The following is a 22225-nucleotide window of genomic DNA, read 5'->3' as shown; positions in this document are numbered from 1 at the left end:
TCCTAGCCAGAAAACTAAGTGGCATTATATTAATGAGAAAACAAAATGTATTTTATGAAAGACTAATCACTTTTTTTTTTTTTTGCCTTTGATGGTGATTCTCATACCTCCCGGAAAAAAACAAAAACAAAAACAAAAACAAAGCACTTCAAAGAAAGGAAAGGAAATAAATTACGGTATTCCACCACAGTGCTCTTGATGAAGAATTAGTTAACTTACAGTTTTAAAAGTTCAACGTATTGCAAATTCAAAGATTCCATGAAATTAGATGACTTTAGAATTAAAATTAAATATGGAGCAAGGAATGGCTACCCTGAGTCTTCAAGAAGGCTACACCCACGATTTTGTGCTGCAGTTGAATGCCTGGGGTTTCTCTTTGCTTGGTGGTAGGACTGGATGCCACATCTGCTTTTATCGTAACGCAAGGTTCAACTTGTTGGGAACCCAATGGGTATAAACAAACCTCCAAGGGAAGATACAACAGAAGCTGCATGCTCACTGAATATACACTACAGGAGAACTGATCACCAAGGAGACTTTAAAATGGAACTCCTTTCAAGATTCCTTCTTAGAAGGCACACATCGGTATGATGCTCATCAAGAAGCTTGATGAATTCAGAGGTATCTTGTTTATCCTGCATCATCCAGGAAGTCTTCAGTGCTATATATTCTTCAACATTTATGCCGAAAAATAGGCTTCATTCTGCTGAAAAGATTCATTTGCTTGTAGCCACTATTGCACTCCAAAAAGACTGCTTAAAGCAGTGAGGCACTTCTGGGTAAAATTTCTCTTGCACTTTGAAACACTACAAAATTAGTGCTCAGTCCTTGAAGTTGTAACATTTTTATTACAAAAATACTCAATAGGGAAAAAAATATCAGTCCACCAATATGTAAAAAATTCATTTTCTAATGCAACATGAAACCTCCAGTGGCTCCAGTGAATACTTGGCACAAGACTTGAAGGAAGTCAGGACACGTATTCCAAACAGGTGAGCCTAACATGGACGCTGCCTTCCTCAGGCTATACTAACCTTTACTGTTGAGGAATGTGATGGAGAAGGGTGGGTATCAATTTTGCGGCGTTTTTGTTCTGTTGGGGAAAAAAGCAATAGTCACAATAAGGCATATTTCCACTTTTTCCAAACACTTCAAAAAATCACCAACTTTTAAGGTCATCAGGTATTAGTTGCCCCCAGTAAAGTTCCTAGATAACTTGCCAAAACAAGGAGACAAAAAGCAACTATACATTACAAAGGCCAAAGGTAAACAAATATAAAGAAAGGCAAACTTGCCCCTTTCAGGCTCAGTAATATCTGATCGGGGAACAGGTGACTTCAAAGACCCAGAAACTGGTGTTTTTTCTCCTCCTTTTACATTTTCCTTTGATTTCATTTCCTTTGCTATATCTCTTTCTCTGGATGGCTCCTTCTCTCTTTCCTTCTCTTGAGTCGATTTTGATTCTACGTTGGGGACAGTGGTCTTGAATTTCTCATCTTTAGCTTTGTCTTCCTTCTTGAATTTTTCTTTCTCTTTGTCGGACTTAGGTGTTCTTTCCTTCGTCTCTCTTGCTTTTTCATCTTTATTTGGTCGCTCTTCCTTCGGTTTTTCTTTACCATCTTTACCAAGTACCCTGGCCTCTGGAGTAGTAGCTGGAGTCTTTTCTTTTTTCTCTTTTTCTTTCTCTTTCCCTTTTTCTTTGTCATTTTCTTTAACGGTTTTGCTGCTTAAGAATAAAAATATAAGATTTTAAGACAAACAGTCATAAAATATATTTCATGTTTTATATCATGAAGGGTTTCTTACTGACTTGTTCCTACCTGTTCGAGCCACTATTTCCATTGCTTGAATTCCCTTTCGGTGTGGCACTAGAAGCTTTATTAACAGCTTTCACACCACACTGAGATCTCTCCCTTGATTTATCTGAAATAAAGGTAAGATTTTATTTGACAATCCCCTGAAAATAAGTCAACTACAATTTCACAGCAAAATAATTAGATTAATTAGAAAGAAACAAAGGATTGGTTACTTCTTGACAGTTAATACTCCTACCTAGTGAATAAAAAATTAATTATAAGGCAGCATTTTACTTGTCATGTGACAAGTAAACATTTCAGTTTGTTCAAACAAAACATACTGTTTATAAATTTCTACAAAAAAGCATACCATTCTCCTCAGCACTGCTTTCATCAGATTTAGATGCACTTCCTATCGATGATGAAGAAGACCCACCACCAGGCCCATTTTGTACACTGGCAACTGCATTCCTCGGAGGAGGGTCTTTGTGATGAAACTCATTTTCAGGTATCATGTATGACTTTCTACTTTTCAACTGCCCAGAGTAGCTGAAAGTCGCACAAAGTGTTTAAATATACAAATACAAATCAAAAGGCACAAACATGGGGTTTAAAAGAATAAAATTAGCAAGGTAAATAAAAATTTCAATGTAAACTAATCCTTAAACTAAGATGTCCTTTTTTTCACTATTGAAGATCTGATAACCCAACTGATGATAAAATTACATTTCCTCCAAACCAGTATATATTATATATGACTTGTGAAACTATCATCCAGTATAGACCGGAAGCTGATAACCAGAAGGGACAACTCTCACCAGCCTGTGGGAACATGATCGCATAATCTCCCATAATCTCCTGAAGTAAAGCAGAAAATAAACTTCAACACTGTAAAACATTTTAAAGTCTTCAGAATCCTTCTGTTATCTAATCTCATAGATCACATTAAAGTATAATTGTGTTACCCCATAGCCAATGCATATAGATCAGGCCTCTTCTCTTTTTCTTCTTGGCAGATTTTATGCACTCTTCGTTCCAAAGCCTGACCCAGATTCAAAACTTTTGGGTACCAAGGAAGTATTTTTGTTAGCACAATCAAGATATTCCTGATGTGAGTATATTCGCCTGTTTCAAGGCAATGTACCGATGCCTACAACAAACATTTTAAGATCTGTTATTATAAAAGTATAAGTATGAAAAGAAAAAGAAACACCTTTGAGAAATACTTTTTTTTTTTTTTACCTTGGTTAGTTTGTAATGCCATTTATGTACAACATGTCGAAAATTTTCATAGTCTAATTGATCAGCTTTATTTCCACCATCAAATCCAGTTGCCCGTAATATAGTGAGGAATCCTGGATAATTTCCACATTCCTAAGATGGGAAAAAGATTGTTACTTTTAAAGAAAAATTCTGTCCCCGAAAGTAGCAGAGGCTGGAACATAAGTAGACTAGATTAATGATTCTATGTGAAAACATGATGTATAGTTGAATGATAGGTAGTTTTTGCAGAAAGGTTCAATTTATTCAATATTAATTTGGAATGTTTCAGTTTAAAATAGGATAAAAATATATAGCACTTTTAATAATGGGTGAATTATACTTAAATTTTAAACACTGCTTTACAACTTAATCTTAAACTCAGCTTCCCTTTTTAAACTGAGCCACCTAGAGATTAGTGGAAGTGGTCATTATATGCATGGGTAAAACATAAGCATTTTTATTAGTCATACCTTTTCATATGTGGCTCTATCACTGTGCCACCTGGTTACAGTCTCTAACATGCAGCAAAGAAACCTCCCATATCGACTAGCTTCATTTTCAGTACAGCTTGCAACTGTGTAAATTATGTCAGAGAAAACCTACCGGAAAAAATGTTTGAGAAATAAAAAACAAATCAAGGTCAAAATTAGTTCAAAAGATCATGTTACAGCAAATCATAATAAGCCAAACAGGTAAGTTTAGTCAAAATCTATCTTCTTCCCTTTTTATATTCACAATCACAGAGACCTTTAAAGATTTTGGCTTTTATAAGGAAACAGCACATTCATAAAGCAACATCAACAACAAAACTTTTATAAAGCAAGCTGATTTACAGTGACAGAAGAAAAAAGCTATCATCATTATTACATCATAACTTCTTTAACAAAGACTTAGCCACAGATATTACTAGCATTAGGACAGTAAGCAGAGGAGAGTCTGATAGAAACCAGAAACAGTCAGCTGATATGCTGTAACATATGTTACATTTTAAACCACAAAATGCAGTAATTTCTTAAGAAAAAGGTCAGATGCAAAAATCTGTGAATGTGAGCATACTGAAAAGCATCCCTGCTTTTATGTATGTGCAAAGTTGTAAGCTTTTTTGTTGTTTTTAAGGGGTTAAAGGTTAAAAATGGAGAAGAGTTCTACCTATTATGGCAAACATATAAACTCAAATGTTCAGTTAATAGATTAACTAGGGGAGTTTATTATGTATCGGGCACTATTCAAAGTGCTTTTGTGTGTAGTGACTCATTTAATCCTCACAGCAATCTCATGAAGCAGGTACTAACTATATCGCATTTTACAATAAGAAAACTGAGGCACAGAGAGGTTAAAAAACTCGCCAAAGATCATGTAGCTAGAAAGTAGCAAAGCTAGGATTCAAGTTCAGGCACTTGGCTCTTGAGTTCATGCTTTTAACCACACACACAACAATGCCTATATAGATTATAACGTTTAGCTATCTTTGCATGAGACTTTTTTTAAAAGTTGCAATAAAAAGAACTTACTCGATCATAGCAAAGAAGTGTGGAAAAATTTGGAGTTTTCTGTTGATGTACCAATTCAACAAAACGAGCACAGTAAACAGCATCAATTGCTGAAAAAATACATCGAGGAAATATACACAGCTGTAGAAATTTTGTGATGGTCTCATTTTTGGTAGATTCTAAAAATAAGGGAAGAATATATTAAGTAGTAAACTTCTTCCTCAAGTGCCTCAAGGCCACTAAACATGACAACATATTAACTTTAGTGTAGAGAATGCTATACAATCACAAACTATTTATAGTTTGTAAGCCAAGGGTCATGCCTAGAACAAGGCTTTCATTTTTACTCTGTGGATACTTTTCTACCTATAATTTCTCCAGAAATATGAGTTTATAGAGAAAGTTAAATGATACCTGCCACTTGTAGTTATAAGCTAAATTAATTTTACCAGCAAACTACATCAGTTCCTTCAGTGAACATGTGAAGTTGACTCTGCATTAATGAATAACCAAAGAATGGGATAGAGAACAGAGTTGAAATACAAACATAATACACTTCAACACCTCCAGTTATGAAGGTTTGCTTTTGTAATTTAGCAGCAGCAGGAATGGAATAATTCCAACATACTTGCTAAAAGCCAGTTGTCCTTTTCCAGTTTCAGTCTCTGTAGAACTCGCTGTACATGTTCCATCTGTTTCTTTTCTTCTTCAAGAAGCTTGTCCTGAAGGGCAGTACAGCGCTCCTTCTCTTTTTTCTTTTTATTTGGAGGCTACAACATATAAGTTAGATACTATTCTAATTACAGGCACATTGCCTCCTTTTCTTTTAATTAAAAATTTCAAAAGAAGATATATGCTGATATTTTATATTCATTACTTCAACAGGGGTGTTTAGGTGAATGTGCTTTCACCCCCATTTAACAAATTCGAGACAAAGTCATCCAGTCTCTGTACACCATCAAACAGGCTGCCTTCCCAACACTGGTACTTCTATTGAGGCACAGTCACCTTTGACTCTTCCTCCTTCTCCATTCCAATATCCCAACAGCTTACAAATCTTGTGCATTCCTACAACCTCCACCACAGTCTATGTTCTCAGCACTTCACAATGAACCACCCCAAAAGCCGGCTGTCTGATCTCCAACATAATGCTAGTCCCTTCCCTATCAAATGTATCCCTCATACCACTGTCATGAGTAATCATTTCAAAGTAGCATTTTTAGCATTATCAAGTCCCTCCTCAGAAATCTAAAATAACCCTCAATTTTATCAAGTCTTTTCTAACATTCACTGCTCTACATACACTGGCCCCATCCTAACCATTCATCACTAAGCCCATTCACTACAGTAAAAGTGGTCTCCTTAAACTTTGGACTATTTCACACCTTTGCTGGAGCTCTAGGGTAGCCAATTTGACTGCGTATTTTCAAACCTAATCTATCTTCAAGGCCTACCCAGCTCAAGACTCACCTCCTCAATAAAGCTTTCTCCTAAAGAGTTCTCCTTTTTGGAACTCCTATTGCTCTTGCAACTGGAATCACACAGATCATTTTAAGTTTGTTAACACAGCCTTCAGTTGAAAAGCAAACTCAAATACCTTTTGAATGATCAAAATTTCCACATACTCACCAAGCCCCTGGCCCCAACTATCAAAAGGTCACCATGAAACCCACTTAGGACAATATTATATAGCAACAGGATTGTAGCTTTAAGGAACCTGAGCTAACACAATTTCAAAGTATGGGTAATGCTAAATTAATACCATGAAATTATTGTACTTGAGCTACTAGAACAAAAACCTACCATTTCCTGATTGTCATCAATTGCTTTCATCTGGACTTTAAGTTTACTGACTTCCCGTTCATAGCTGGTATGTGGAACTGCAAGGTCGTACATCGTCAATGACCAGAATGTGGCATAGAATTGAGGGCTGATGTCATCCCAGACTTTGGAAACATGTAAGGAGACCACTGCTTCATGGACAGGGGCCATCACCATTTCACATGATGTAATGTACTTGTGAACTTTATGTTGCTGTTTACTTCCCTTTTCTGATTTTTTAAGTTCATCATACTTGGACTGGAAATAAAAAGTAAACACACATACAGCACAATTTATAGCAATGACTTTCACAGTATAAAAATCTATGTTCCCCAAACTGAACTATCAAGTAAAATAGAGACAGACTCATACATAGAAAGCAGGCAGATAGCTCGGGGTGGGGGGGGGGAGATTGAGCAAAAAAAGAAAAAAAGAGAGAGAATTCATGGACAACAGTGTGGTGACTGCAGGGTTCAGGAAGGGGGTGGGTGGAGGTGGAAGAGGGCACAGAGGGGATAGTAATGGGAAAATAAATTATTTTTTTAAATGCAAAAAAAAAAAAAAAACTATGTTCCCTTTTCAAAAATCAGATCATCAATCAAAACTGTTGTAGGAATTCTAATTTCTTACAAAAAAAACACAAAAAACACATTTATTTTAAGATAAATCATCCCTGGAAGCTGTTCCAATCTTCAGTCCTGTGTGCTCACTAGCAACTTTTCAGAAGACTCTTATTGAATCTGACCTGTTGATTAAGTAAATAGGGTATTTGTGTCCCTGGTTCATTACTCCTAACCTACTCTCTCTTACTGCCACATCATGTATTGGACGTGGAGGGTTCCACTCCTGCTTTGGAGATATTCAAGTGAACCAAGTAGAAGGTCTTAACACTAGTAAAGGGGCAGGATGAAACCAGTAACAGGCAACCAGGACAGAATGTTTTATCACTACATGTAGCCCCCACCTGTTACAATCTGTCAGTTAAGAAGCTGGATCAACACTAAGAAAGGTTAGGAGAAAATCACCATAACACTACTAAGTAGGTTGACCAACACCAGTAATTGAGGGGTTTCCCAGCATGCAAGACTTTAGTGCTAAAACTGGGAAAGTCCTAGGCAAACCAGAACCAAGTGGCCCCCCTAATGCTAAACTAAAGATTTTCTATGAATGGCTATGGTATATTAGAGTTTAAAGTGTGTGGGAACTGAGAGTACAGCTTTTTTGGTCTGGTCGGTTTATCCTAATTAGGAAGATAGTCAGAGGAAAGCCATACTCTTAACCACATGAGAAAAAGAATCTGTTAGTGCAATGGGAGGAACTACATTATTAGTTCACAGAGTGTAAGCCAAATGTCAAAAAGAAAATACCAAGTGGAGCTACTGTTATTGTCTCATGTCCCTCAGTCTCTTTATGACAGAGCTCTCACCCAGAAAATTTTGTCTGAGTTAGGCATCATCCCTGAAGATGAACCTAAAAGATCTAAAACTAGCTTTTTCTTCATGTTAGAAAGCACTTAATCATTCACAGTTTGTGCTAAACATGGAACCAAGAACTAAAAGGTCAGAAGCCAAAGGTTTTGCATCATGATAGGCAAGGAGTCTTCCCTCCAGAATGCTGCTTCACCCCAGGCTCACTGGAATTGAAGGCATACCAAGTACTCTTTGTTCCAGAGGGTATCTCAAGCACGCTATGAGAATGGTACAATTATTCCAGAAGTGGGAAAATTTACCTCCTGTTATTCGCATTTTAGAAAGCATGCTGATAACTACTGAGACTACACAGGTGACAAAGCTACAAAGAACATTACTTATGATAGAGAAGTCCCAATTACATCAGAGACCTGAGAGAATAGCAGCTGGGATAAGAAAAGGTTTTAAAACTGAGGAAAGGTCCTATTGATGGTAACTAATATGAATCCCTGTGAGCAGAATAACATCTGCTAAGGTTCTAACAAAACCCAAGATAAAACAGTGCTGAAACTACCTGCACAAGATAGCTTAGCTACCGAATTTGAGTGAGATCTAGATTATTAACTGGGGGGAGCCTTTCAGGCCCATGTTGCAAGATGGGTCTCGGCAATTAAAACTAAACAATTAGGTCATAGGTATGATAGGGTCACATGATAGCCCCAGTCTCCCCAACCCTCTGGTTCTGAATCTGTGACTTCTATTGCTAGGCACCCCCTATTCTCTATCTAATTAAAAAAATAGGCTTGATCAGAAAAGATACCTACACTGCATATTTACGTAGGATGAACATTTCCTTGTCCTAAGTCAGTTTAACTCCCTCATCAAGCCCACATCTTCGCTTCAGTCAAATGGAGAGGCATAATAGCTCTAAATCACAAGTCACCTGGAGGACTAGATCTATGGAACAGAGCTGATAGCCACAGTTATTGCTGTACTTCTAATTACTGGTCAAAAAAGGTCTTGCTGGCCCAATAATCTAAGCAGTGTTTGGTTGGCTGAATTATTCCCATGAAAGCCTGATGGTAGTCAACTTATGGAAGGGACTAGCAGTTCTCCAATACTCATATTCTCTCATCGAAGGCTCTTCAAGAGAGGCTTTTACCCAAAAAGCAAAAGCAAGGATCCCCAGGGAAGGCTGGATATCATCCAGTGCTACCAAGGTTACTGAGGAACTCCATTTGCAGAGGGTGGCATGTAGCCTCTGCGTAGCCACCTTTGTATAGTTCTTTGTTTTATTCCTCAACCATGAGAAGGAAATGAAATTTCTTTGCTTAGATTGTTGTATCTCTTAAATGGCAACAGCATAATATTTTGCACAGGCTACAGAAAAGGTAGCTATTGGTATGAATGACCTGCTCCATTTTCTGACCTGGAAAAGTTCAGCCAACATCAGGCAAGCAGGTGTTCCTGTTTGCTAGGGTTCGATATGACTGATTAGTGTGTTCTCTTAGTATAGCACAGGGCAGGTTAGGATTCCTGAGATGAAGAAATTCTCTCTGATCTGCTGGGGGGGGGGGGGGGGGAGGGAGGCGACAACACAAGACATAACTATGCAAAGAGCGTAAAATATTCTGGATTGAGAGATTCTAAAGAAGATAAGGCCTAATCCTTCTCCCTTATCCACCATTCCCCTCTAGAGAGTATAGCAAAGAATCGCTGCATGCAAATAAAGTGATAATTAAATCAATTAACAGTCAGTTAGTCATTAGAGGGAAGTGTGACACTGTGGCAGTTGATATGTAAACACTAAGAGCTAGTGGTAGGTTAAATGATCAATTATACACCAAATTTCTCAGTGCCTTTTTCCATGCCTTTACTACACAGCCTTGTATCCCTACTGGGAATAAAGAAGGTATTCTAGTTTAAGAGACAGGACTAAGATCTTCCCCAAAATATGTAGAGAAAGCTTTGTATAGTACAGACTTAAAAGCAATAAACAAACAAAAGGGCCAGAATTCAATTCTTAGGAATCCAAAAATTAAGAATATGCTGGGAAATACAGTCAGAGTGGGGAAGTATCCCAGTTTCCAAACAGAGGATTGACCATAGTCCTGAGGGAAAAAGAATAATGAATTCCAATTAGAGGTCACTGCTTTGCAGGTAACAGTGGCAGATAGAGGGCTGCCTCCTTTTCCTAGGCACTACGAAGGCTCCAGTTTGCTTTTTATGATGTTTTTTGTTTTTAGTTGTTTCATTTAGGTGGAGAGAAATAAAACAAGAACCATAAATACACCTTTCCTAAAAGTTACACAACAGAAACTATAAGATTTTTTTAGAATGTTTGGGACTGGTTAAGTCTTTTTGCCTATATTTCTTTCAAGGCAGTATGCATAACAGCAAGTCACCTATCTGACAGAGATATTGTCATTGAGGAAATAGGACTCTGTATTCAACAGGAGTGTTTCACTTATTTCAGAATCATCTAACACTTGTTAAAAAACAAACAAATAAAAACAAAACAAACAGAAATTTCCAGATACCATTCAAGTTACTAAATTAGAATTGGGGACCCTGGCCGGTGTGGCTCAGTTGGTTGGAGTGTTGTCCCATACACTGAAAGGCCTCAGTTCAATTCCAGGTCAGGACATAAACCTAGGTTTCAGGTTCAATCCTGGCCCTGATCAGGGCACGTGCAGAAGGCAACCAATCAATGTTTCTGTTTCTGTCTCTCTCTCCCTCTTTCCCTCTCCCTCCCCCTCTCTCTAAAAATGAAATGTCCTCAGGTGAGGATTAAAAAAAAATTAGAATTAGGGGACATGGGACTGAGTTTTAAAATGCTTCGCACCTGGCTGGGCGTGGCTCAGTGGTTGAGCATCGGCCTAGGATCCAGGAGATTGCGGTTCGATTCCCGGTCAGGGCACTTGTCTGGGTTGTGGGCTTAATCCCCAGTCGGAGGCGTGCGGGAGGCAGCCGATCAATGACACTCTCATCATTGATGTTTCTATTTCTCTCTCCCCCTCTCCCTTCCTCTCTCTGAAATCAATAAAGATATATTTAAAAATAAAAATTTTAAATGCTTCGCTATTGATTCTCATCTACACTAATATTTGAGAACTATATTTCTAGAGGGCCCATAAGACATCAACCTATACAAACAGCGACAAAGTAAGAATAAAATTATAGAACTAGTAAGACTTATTTTTAGAAGGGAGCATTTTCATTGTACACTGCTCAGAGCTGAGTATTAACAAAAGAGTAACTCTCCAAGAGACAATGTATATCTATCTCAAAGTAAAATGCATTTACAAATAAAACAGATAAAAATAATTTGGAATTGTTCTTGAACAGCAGCAAAGATATTTATACTTACTGAAATATGGTGTGCATACATTGGCCTAGACAGGAAAAATGCTGCATCATGGGGTGTATGAAATTCATTACAGAGCACATCAATTGAAGGCACTCGCTTTATATAATCTTCTGTGCTTAGATTAGATGCTAAAAACCCACCAAACTGTACCAGGGTATCATGACACTAAATTAAAAAAAAAAAAAAAAAAAGACAAATAAAAACACATGTGCTACCATTTTACAAAAATAATATAAACATTTTCCGAAATGATTAAAGTGTCATTTAAACAATATTTTGATTAACAAGAACTCAAATTTTACAAATTGAAAGAACTTTAAAGACAATCTACAAACATAATCATATTACAAAAAAGATGCCAAGGTACTGAAAGTACGCTAGTCCAGAGCTTTAAGATCAACCAGGTCTCAAGTTCCAAACTACTGTTCTTCACTTTTAGTAGCAGAATATATTTACCTAAATCACATACGACAATTTTGTGTATACACAAGTCCTTAAAAGATGAAAACTTCATTTATAAAATATATGTGATCTTTTTTCCTTGTAATATAGTGACAGTTAAACACACTTTATAAGCTAAACATATGTTTTGGTGCTTAATATTTATGAATATACTTTATTAATAAAGATCACATCTACTTTGCTGTGATTGAAATTCCAGAGATTACGAAAGATATGAGAGCAACTTAAAGTTATCTACTTAATGGAAAACCTTATAAATATCATTACATCTCCTAGAGCCATCGCTTAAATGTCATAATTTACACAGAAATAGCCCATTTCCTGAATGTCTACTTTACATTAGAGCTGTTTCACACTCATATGTGCAAAATGACATTTTTCAAGTTATAGAACATTCTATAGTTGCCATTATCAGGATGAAAAAAATCAACATAAACACAAAAACCACTTTAACTTGCCTGATCATAGAGCTTTCCCACAAGTTTCAAATGTTTCTCTCCACCTTCCTGAAAGATCACCCCATTCCTCTGCTGAGCCATAAGCAAACAAAGGGGAAGAGCAAGATCATGGTCCAATAGTGCGTCCTTTAATCTCTGGGAGGATTTTTTAGTGTTTCTGATCTGGCCAAAATAACCACCCTGCAAAAGAGAAGACATAAATTTACCAGCGTATAGTACATAACACATGCCATGTGATTTGAAGAAGACAGAAAAGGTTCAGTTACAATCCTGAAGATTAAAAAAACAAAAACAACTCATAGTCTACATTACTTCCCTTTCTTCGCAAATTTATTTTAGTGACACCATTACTGGTTATAATCACTGACTTAAAGATAACTGTCAATTTCCTTGAAACTTCTGCATATTTTCCATTTTCTGCCATGCAGTCCCTTATAAAGGATTATTCTTTATTCAGTATGGAGCAGACTCAACAACAGAGTAACTATGTTCAAATTTATGCCAGTTAGGATGTCAAGGACCATAGCAGATTTGCTGTTCATTTCCCTTACAAACACCATGGTAGCTTGAGGGGAAGATATAATCAAGAAAGTATTCCTTTTATATTTTGTTTCAGCTTTTTCAAAAGGTTAAAATATGCCCTGGCCAGGTAGCTCAGTTGGTTAGAGCATCGTCCAGATATGCCAAGTTGTGGGTTCGATCCCCAGTCAGGGCACATACAAGGATTACCCAATGAATGCATAAATAAGTGGACCAACAAATCAATGTTTCTTTCTCTCTCTCTCTCTCTAAAAAAAATTAATAAATAAAAATTTTTAAATATAAAACTAAAGGTTAAAATCACTAGTATATCTCAGTTATTAAAAGGAAGCTTAGGCAGTTGTGAGAAGAGAATATGTATGGCTTTGATGTTTGGCTTTATGTACTTATGTACTGTTTGGGTTCTTTACTATGAGCATGCACACATTTTGAACTTTAAAAAAAAAATCAATAAATAAAAATAGCAAGTCTCACCTCAGCTTTTAGTTGCTCTCCACCAGTCATGGCCTCTAGTTGTTCCATTGTCATTTCCTCTGTAATTTCTATTCCTGCCATTTTTTGTACCACTTCTTTCAATATAAGCAGGTCAAAACTATTTAGAAAAAATAAGAAACAGCCTATAGTCGAAATTTCAAACATAAAAGTGATAATATATTATAATTGAGAACCCCTAAACTATTTGTACATAAATATGAGGAGAAAGAGAAAGGTGCTGAAGCAGTTTTTAAGGAAAAACTGCATTCCTAGAGCTATACTGAAAAAATATTTGGGCCATGTAATATGATTACATTTATTTCAACTTTTTACTTGGAAATAACTTCAAATGCACAGATAGCATGCAAAGATAAAAACAGTCCAAAGCTTTACCCCAACTTCACCTATTAACACTTTTACTCCTGTTTGCTTTATCATTTGTGTTTTGTCTCCTTCCCCCACACACACACTTTTTTAACCATTTACGAGTTCATTTAGTATGTAACATCATTTTAGGGGTACATTTCATCCCTAAAGTTCCTAAGACTGTATTTCCTAAAAATACAACTATTCTCTTATATAACCACAGCAGTTATCAACTTTAGTAAATCTAACATTGATACAGTACTTTTATGTACAGTTCATATTTCATTTTTATCAGTGGAATCTAGAGTTCACATTTCGTTTTTATCAGTTGACCCAATAATGTCCTCCATAGCATTTTTTTAACTCTCCAGTACGGGATGGCCAATAAATATTTTTGATGGTATAGAGCCATCTCTCTTTAAACAATCACACACACTTGGAAGGAATGGAGGGAAGGAAGGAAAAAAGGAAGGGGGCCAGAAGTTCCAAGTTGTGGTATTTGACAATTTAGTGGCCACCCTTAAGCACATTTATTGCTGTGCAAGAGTTAGACATTTTAATTCTTAGAGTTTAGGACTGCCAATGGAAATAATACCTATGACTTCCAAGATCTTCTTTAATTAGTTAAGTAATGAAGATAAAGTGAAAACGTTCTTTCCCACAAAACAAATGCAGGGTTTATTTCCAAAGGTAAAGCTAGACATATCCAATACACAAGTTAATAGAAAAAGGAACACTTTCCTAAGATTCTTAGTAAGTGCTTACTCTTTCAACTGGCCTAGTCTTCCCTAAACATAGGTTTTGAAAACAAGAGGGGACTCATGCAAATTAGTATGCAACAAGTACCAATAAAATATTTTAATTTTTCTTTAAGCTATCTTTTAATTAGATGGTCACAAAAACTATATTCACAGTACAGAGAACTGAATTATATATTTAAAAATAACATTATGTTCTCCTGGACTATAGACACAGAAGAGTAAAATGTATAGGAATGGCTGATCAGATGAGCATAACATAAGTGTTATATTGATAAAATCCTGAATCCAAATATTATTTTTTAAAGTTTTCCCTAAACTTATAATAATGTTATAATAAACTTATAATAATACTCCCAAAATAATAATGTCAAGAATTCCTTAGGTAGCCCTAGCTAGTTTTTCTCAGTGGTTAGAGCATCAGCCCACAGACTGAAGGGTCCCAGGGTTTAAGACCAGCCAAGGGCACGTACCTTGGTCAAAATCTTGATCCTGGGGCACGTGTGGGAGGCAACCAGTCAATGTGCCTCTCTCACATCAATGTTTCTCTCTCTCTCCCCCTCTCTCCCTTCCACTCTCTCTGAAAAGCAATGGAAAAAATATCCTCAAGTGAGGATTAAAAAAAACAAAAAAAGAATTATTTAGGTAATACTTGTTTGGAACACCAGATAGCTTTACAGATTTTTGTTTGCTTTCTACCAGAAAGCTTTTGAAAAGAATTTTCAGTTCTTTGATTCTAGTCAGTCTACTGCTGATAAGGTTTAATATATATACTAATTCAAACTCTAAGCACTGATACTGGCCCAGAATAAAATAATAAAACTCAGTATTTATAAAGAAAAGAAGGTACTGTTCAAAATTTATGTAAGCTTATGTCTCTCTAAAGTTCCAACTCCAAAAATAATTGTGTTAAAGATACTATATACACCCTCAAAATAAACATGTTCCTACCAAATGCTCAGTGTAAAGGCCAATTACTTTCCAGTAACATAATCAATAGTTTTGTCATAAAAGGATTTACAATATACTATTAACCATTTATTCAAAAGCCTAACAAACAGGTAGTCAAAATGAGTTAGTCTTTTTAAAGTTACAAATATAGCCAAACATTAATTTCTTTCTGCAAAAAAGTGTTTATGTATTAAATTAAATTTTATTTTAATTAAAGAATTCCACATACATAAGTGAGCAAGCAACTATTCTACTTAAGCCTACAATCAACAAATAGTATTTCAGGATAACAGAAATCTCAATATCCCAATATCACCAGAAGCACTCTAATTATTGAACTTCATTTATATAGAATTTGTTATCAATACCTTTTGCCCGCCTTCAGCTGATTAGCCACATATTGAAGAAGACCAGCAAGATCAATTGGATATTTACGAAAAACTGCACCACAGAAACTAGCCAGACCTATGTGAAATTTAAAAAAGGGTTTTTAAAAAACAATCCATAGAACAAAAAGTACAATATTCAATGTCATTTCTTCTACTAACTCAATTTCTAAAACAAAATGAGGTAGCAATAATTGTATTGGTGATGCCACTTAATAGTGTTTTATAATAGATAACAGCTAATATTTATTGAGGACGCATATGCCAAACACTGTACTAAATAAGCACTTATGTTTACTATCTCATTTAATCTTTACAATAATCATCTCAGGTTGGATGAAAATTTAGGACACATATATAATGTAACTTGATCATGGTCACATAGTTGGTATGAGGTACAGCGGTGATTCAAATGTATATGGCCTGTTTCCAGAGCCTGTGACATTAATTAGGCCACGACAAAATCTTTCAGATCACTCAGTAAACTTGAATGGTCAGTCAAGAAAACACCTGCCCCTCAAATGTTTGAATCATGAAAAAAAATATTTTTATCTACTAGCGGTGGAGGGACAAGGAAACAAGTAAAGAAAGCATTGCCAGGCCAAGAAGCAGAAAAAAGACCAATTTTAACCAGTGGTCCTTATCCTACCGTGAGTAGAGAGAAAATCCCAGTCAAGTAAAGAGGAAGAAAGTCTAGTAAAGTCAAGTTGTCTGTAGCCTTTTTAACAATTATTTGCTGAGCACCCAAAGGATAATGGACAAAACACAGGTTCTGCCCTCAAGGAGCTTACCGTCTAGTGAGGGATAAAGAAAGCAAACTGAGCCCAGCCGGGCATGGCTCAGGAGTTGAGATCGCGGTTCCATTCCCGGTCAAAGCACAGGCCCGGTTTCGGGCTCGATCCCCAGCAGGGGGCGTGCAGGAGGCAGCCGATCAATGACGACTCTCTCATCATTGATGTTTCTACCTCTCTCTCCCTCTCTCTTCCCCTCTCTAAAATCAATAAAGATATATTTTTTTAAAAAAAGAAAGTAAACTGAAATAACTACGATGAATAAAAGATTCCACAGGAGTACAGAAGAAAGGCACCTAATTCCAACTTTTGGGTAGGAGCTTTCACAGGGAAAGCTTTCCAAAGAAAGTGACCTCTAAGCTGAAATCTAAGATGTAAGAAGATGAGCAGGCACGGAAGAGTATTCCAAGTAGAGAGAATAATGTGCAAATGGGACAAGTAAAGTGCAAGAACTTCAGTATTAATGGAACCTAGAATTTTAGGAGGAGCAAAAGACGAGGCTAACACAGTAAGAACCTGATTCCCAAAGAACTTACTTGTATGACCTATTAGATAGCAGACTTTAAAGGGCAATGGGGAGCTACTGCAAGATTCAGCTATCAGACAGGACAGGTTGGGAAAAAAAGGGAACTGGCTGCTAGAAATCAAAGATACAAGAAAATTCCTTTAAAGGCTAGGGGTTTTTTTTTTATTAAAAAACAAGTTTTTGTTCTTTTAAGATGACTGAAACTTCGGGATGGAAATTAAAGGAGAATAGTTCCCTTAAGATTAATTCCTCTAAAATAATAGAAAGGAATTTTCATCTCCCCAGTAATACTGGCCTCTTGGGTTGCAAAATGAGTAAGTACTACATGAACCTCCCTATACGGTCAAGAACCTGGACACCAGTAAAAGAGCTGAGTGGCTATTCTCAAGAGCTCTTGCCAATAGGCCCTTAGCGTAGATGATAGAACACACAGCATAGCAGTCATAATGGATGGAAATATCATCCTTGGAAAAATAAAAATACTTACTCTGAAGCCAGCTTGAGATGGTTGTGTCATCATGTTTCATTCTCTCCTTTTCTGGATTAGCTAAAGCTTCAATGATACAATCTTTTGCACATTAAGAAAAAATTTTAAGTCACTACATTTCTAATGAAGACTCTTAACACAATAACAAAAATGCCAAATCTTGGGGGAAAATGAAATTGTTAGCTTCAAGTTACTGCAAATTAATGAAAAATACACTCACTATAGTACCAACTCTTCTTCCTTAGCTTTTTTTCACCTTTCAGCAAGCAACACAGGCTCCACCTATGTCAAAATGTCTATACACTTGAAACCTGTATGATCTTATTAACCAATGTCACCCCAATAAATTTAATAATAAAAAGAAAAGGACATTTTTTTCTTTCCAAACACTGAGTAATTAGTGGGGTGATAAAAAAAAAATGTTTAGTAAATGTAACACTGTCTCTCCCTATACACAACACAGACACACACACACGCGTGCAAACTCCTGACTGGCCAACCTTCAGATCAGCCAACTGAATCAATCTCAGATAGTTACTAACAGAGCTTAGAATGAAAATAAAACATTCACCATTAAGATCTATGGAATGTGAAATGTATGTATTACTTCACTTAAAAGGATACAGGCCAAGACATCATAATTCAATGAAGTGAGGTATTTCAGTGAATCTACTACAGGTGTTATTAAGTTATCATACTTCTGTATTTGTGACAAAATCTGGAAGATAACAACATACATGGTGTTAACTAATCAAAAGAGAACTTCTGTGCTAACTAAATAATGGCTATACTTTTCATTTTTCAAAAGTAGTTTCCTTCATTTTGTATTTATATAAAATCTACTATGCTATTATTTCCTTAGAAATAATAGGGCGTCCCAAAAAATGTATATACACTTTGAATAATTATAAAGGCAGTGTTCATTAAAATACATTTCATTTTAAAGACATAACAGAAATCAGCTGGCCCGGCCGGGCGTGGCTCAGTGGCTGAGCATCGACCTAGGCAGGAGATCGGGGTTCAATTCCCGGTCAGGGCACATGCCCGGGTTGCGGGCTGCGGCCAATCAATGACTCTCTCATCATTGATGTTTCTATCTCTCTGTCTCTCCCTCTCCCTTCCTCTCTCTGAAATCAATAAAGATATATTAAAAAAAGAAAAAAAAGAAAAAGAAATCAGCTGTTAAAGTGTGTATACATTTTTTTGGGACTCCCTATGTTTTCATGGGCTACATTTTCCAATTAGGAAATAATCACAAAGTATCTAAACTTGAATTTTAGAAATAAAGAAGCTAACCAAATGTTTTTTAGAAATCTGTCTAAATATGAAAGTATTGTATCTAAATCACAATGAAATGTTATTCAAATGTTTCTAACAACTAAAATCAAATAGTGAATCTACTAATGCTCCTATAAATTAAAATGTGGTAAACAAGATGTTACACTGTTTATAACAGCAGCATTGTTACATATTATAAAAATAAATCAATTTGTTAAATATATTGTGTACTGAGTTTTGTTTCTAGAATAACCATACAAGGATTCATTTGCTAAAGGTTTTCCCCCCTAAAACTATGAAACATTTTTAAAACTATGAAACATTTTAAGAACTGTATCATTCCATTTCTACTTGTGCTGACTTAAAGAACAAAAAAACAAAAAACAAACAAACAAAAAAAAACCACCCTTGAAATAATATTAACCTGAAAACATACATAATCAAACAAAATGGTTGGATTGCTGTGGCTCAACTTCCCAATTTGTCTTCCAGAAGGCTTCACATTTTCCTTGGTTAGACGCCTGAAAGGGGAGAAAAAGGTGACACAGATCATCTTAAGTAATTTCCCTTGTAATGCTAATGATAACTTTGTTACATGATGGGGGGAAAACACAATAAAACAATTCCTTGCCAAATATTCAAAATGGACCCATGTAAACAACCACATTTATCACAGACTTTACTGCAGCACTTGAACTATTTTGATTAGCCATTCTCCCTGACGGTATTAAAGTTTTGTATTAGAGCTTAACAATTTATAATATACACATTTCCATTTTATAGTAATAGTCTAATAAGCATTAAAACTCTAAGGTAGCATGGCTCAGCGGTTGAGCATCAACCTATGATCCAGGAGATGCGGTTCGATTCCCTTGAGCATCAACCTATGATCCAGGAGATGCGGTTCGATTCCCGGTCAGGGCACATGCCCGGGTTGCCGGCTCAATTCCCAGTAGGGGGTGTGTGGGAGGCAGCCGATCAATGACTCTCTCATCACTGATGTTTCTCTCTCTCCCTTCCTCTCTCTGAAAACAACAGACATATATTTTTAAATATTCTTTAAAAAAAAAAAAACTCTAAGATATTCTACAACTATATAAAACTTATAATCATGATTATTTTAGATTAAGAAGGGCTATTTTTATCAGTTTAGAGATTAAGATATCCAATTTGATATAATGTCATGAAATGTTCCGTGCCATCTGTCTCAGTGACCCTAACAGAGTAATAGCCAATACTATATTCCTTGATACAGGAAGTTCTCTGGCTTTCATATTCAAAGTAAACAATTTTTGATAAATCAATTCTACTCTCCTTCCTCTTTAATTCTTCCTCTGCTCCGTATTGTTTTACTAACATTCTGGAAATGTTTATCTATGAAATGTCTACAGTTCAAAGCAATTATTATACACCATCTTCAACTCTTCCAGTGAGATTATTACATAATAAATCTAGAAACTTGAAACCTGAAAAGCTTACAAGTGACAGGAAGCTTTCTAGAATGAAAATATAATGAAACAAATAATGAATTCCGCTCAAGGAATGTGACCATTGTGGAAGTGACAAGCTTAAGGAGCTTTTCTTATGACAAAACTGACCCTTCAATTAAAATTATTTCATCATCAACTACTTCCCTTTCTCATTTTCCTTGGCCTAGTTTCTTATTTTTTCCACAAAAGAGATACTATTTTACCTTAAAACTTACCAGCATCTGTTCTTACTTTTAACCCTACTATTTCAGGCGATCCTCCTACTTGCCAAAGTAACCCTTCATCTCTACATTTTCTATCCTGTTCCCTTCTGCCTCCTAACACCCTGAAGGGAAAAACAAAAATAAAAGGAATATTTTCTTGATTAAGCCAGAGAACTTCCTGTATCAAGGAATACTTTCTTCCCCTCAAGCTACCATGCTGTCTAGCATATGGAACACAATCAATGAGTATTTGTAGAATGAATTATTAGGTACCATATAGCAAATTCATGTTTTAAACAGTAACCAAAACTTGTAAAATTCTGCAAGTAATAAATTAATACATTTCATTCTCAACATAAAAAGTTCAATCAGTATCAAAATCACACTGTTCAAGCTGGGTGAAATAGTTATAGGTTACAAATATAACAAAAATCCAAGTACATTAAAAATTCTACACATATTCTGTGACATTTTAATTTATTCATTCATATTAATGTCTTCTAGGATAGGTAAACTGCTAAGCATTAGGAAAAAGGATGAATAATAGCTTCTGCTTCATGCTCAGTCCAGCTGAGGAGACAGTTAAAACCATTTTTTAAATGTTTATACTCTTAAATAGAGCAAATCATAGAACAGTACGTATTATATGCTATCAATAGTATAAAAAGGGGAGAATATATTTTTACACACTTGTATATACATAAAATTATTTGGAAGGATAAACAGGAAACTAAACAGTGGCTTTTTTTCCCCTTGGGAGGACTTAGTGGACAGGGAAATGGGTGAGACATTTTACTGCCAACCTTTCTATATATACTGAAATTTAAACAATGTAAATATATAAACTATTTAAAAATTAGATAAAAAAAATAATCATAGTAATGTATCTAAGTGGTATGATAGCATTATATGCCTATAGGAGAGTGCTGGTACAGATAAAGATCAATTATTTTTAGCAGTATGTGCTATGGAAAGCTTCACAGAGGAGGTGACACTGGAGCCCACTCTCCGAGCATTAGGGCACCAGACAGAGAAAGAAAAGAGGCAAGAGAAAAATTGTATGAACAGAAGAAACAAAAAAATATATGCAAAGGAAAAGGAGACCATAGCATATTCAGGGAAACATAAGTGGGCTAGGTACAGCTGGAGGTAGAACTGGCAGGAAATGAGGTTGAAAACAGGGAGGGACAGGTCATGGAGGGTCTCGTACTTTACCATACCATAAAATTTAACATATAACTTGTGGGCAACGGTTAGTCACTAAAGGATTTTTGAAGAACTGTAATACTCCAGATAAAATAACTAAGTTAATGGCAGTAGAGAGTGGAAAAGATCTATTCAAGAGATTTAATAATACTTAATAATCCATATAAAGCACTTGGTTCAGTGCCTGCCACACATAGTAATGGCTCCATCAATATTAGCTGTTGTTAAGCTAGGAACTCTACCTGGGGAATCCGGTTTTTTTAACCTGGGGAAGTCAAAATTCTTTCAGAAGAATCAGTTCTAATACCATCTCTTTCCATGCTTCCCCTAACTTCCACGGGGTGAAATAATTCACTCTCTTCTCTATTCTCCCATAGAACTTCATACATACTGTATAACAGCCCCTATTAAACCAGATCGTCACTGTGCACACACCTGTTTCCCCAGTAGACTGTGACCAGGAACAATGTCATTGGGCAACAACAGTAATATCACAAACTATGAACTCTAGTTAAACTAGAGAATGCACTGTTTTTAATTAGACTAACCATACTACAGCATGAGTGATAAATAACAAAGCCTTGCTGAAAATATTTGCAATACAGCAGTATATTAGTATCTAAACCAATACTAAATGTGAAGTATAAAATTTTCATAATTAAACTTGAAACAGTTTAGCAGGAAGTAAAAACATCACTCT

General features: G+C 35.9%; 1 protein-coding gene across 11 annotated transcripts in view; it reads right to left on the bottom strand.

The window, feature by feature from the left end:
• THOC2 (THO complex subunit 2) overlaps positions 1 to 22225 on the bottom strand; it is a 100613-nt gene that overhangs the window by 17682 nt on the left and 60706 nt on the right. For 7 of the 11 annotated variants that reach the window (XM_081124830.1, XM_081124828.1, XM_081124827.1 and 4 more), the window contains 17 exons: positions 19063 to 19147; positions 17973 to 18066; positions 17349 to 17429; positions 15527 to 15623; positions 13084 to 13201; positions 12070 to 12249; positions 11150 to 11314; positions 6353 to 6628; positions 5178 to 5319; positions 4571 to 4728; positions 3530 to 3658; positions 3039 to 3170; positions 2762 to 2946; positions 2167 to 2345; positions 1821 to 1923; positions 1296 to 1726; positions 1035 to 1093 (listed from right to left, as the gene is read on the bottom strand). In XM_081124830.1, the coding sequence (XP_080980956.1) occupies positions 1035 to 1093; positions 1296 to 1726; positions 1821 to 1923; positions 2167 to 2345; positions 2762 to 2946; positions 3039 to 3170; positions 3530 to 3658; positions 4571 to 4728; positions 5178 to 5319; positions 6353 to 6628; positions 11150 to 11314; positions 12070 to 12249; positions 13084 to 13201; positions 15527 to 15623; positions 17349 to 17429; positions 17973 to 18066; positions 19063 to 19147 (2614 nt within the window). Of the gene's footprint in view, positions 1 to 312; positions 1094 to 1295; positions 1727 to 1820; positions 1924 to 2166; positions 2346 to 2761; positions 2947 to 3038; positions 3171 to 3529; positions 3659 to 4570; positions 4729 to 5177; positions 5320 to 6352; positions 6629 to 11149; positions 11315 to 12069; positions 12250 to 13083; positions 13202 to 15526; positions 15624 to 17348; positions 17430 to 17972; positions 18067 to 19062; positions 19148 to 22225 lie in introns of all 11 variants that reach the window. The other 4 variants (XM_081124831.1, XM_081124825.1, XR_013997954.1 and 1 more) reach the window with 3 other exon arrangements.

Source organism: Miniopterus schreibersii (genome assembly GCF_964146895.1).
Source record: "Miniopterus schreibersii genome assembly, chromosome: X".
Taxonomy (NCBI): Eukaryota; Metazoa; Chordata; class Mammalia; order Chiroptera; family Miniopteridae; genus Miniopterus; species Miniopterus schreibersii.
Note: the sequence above shows the minus strand (reverse complement) of the source record. Positions and strands in the feature narration are given on the sequence as shown.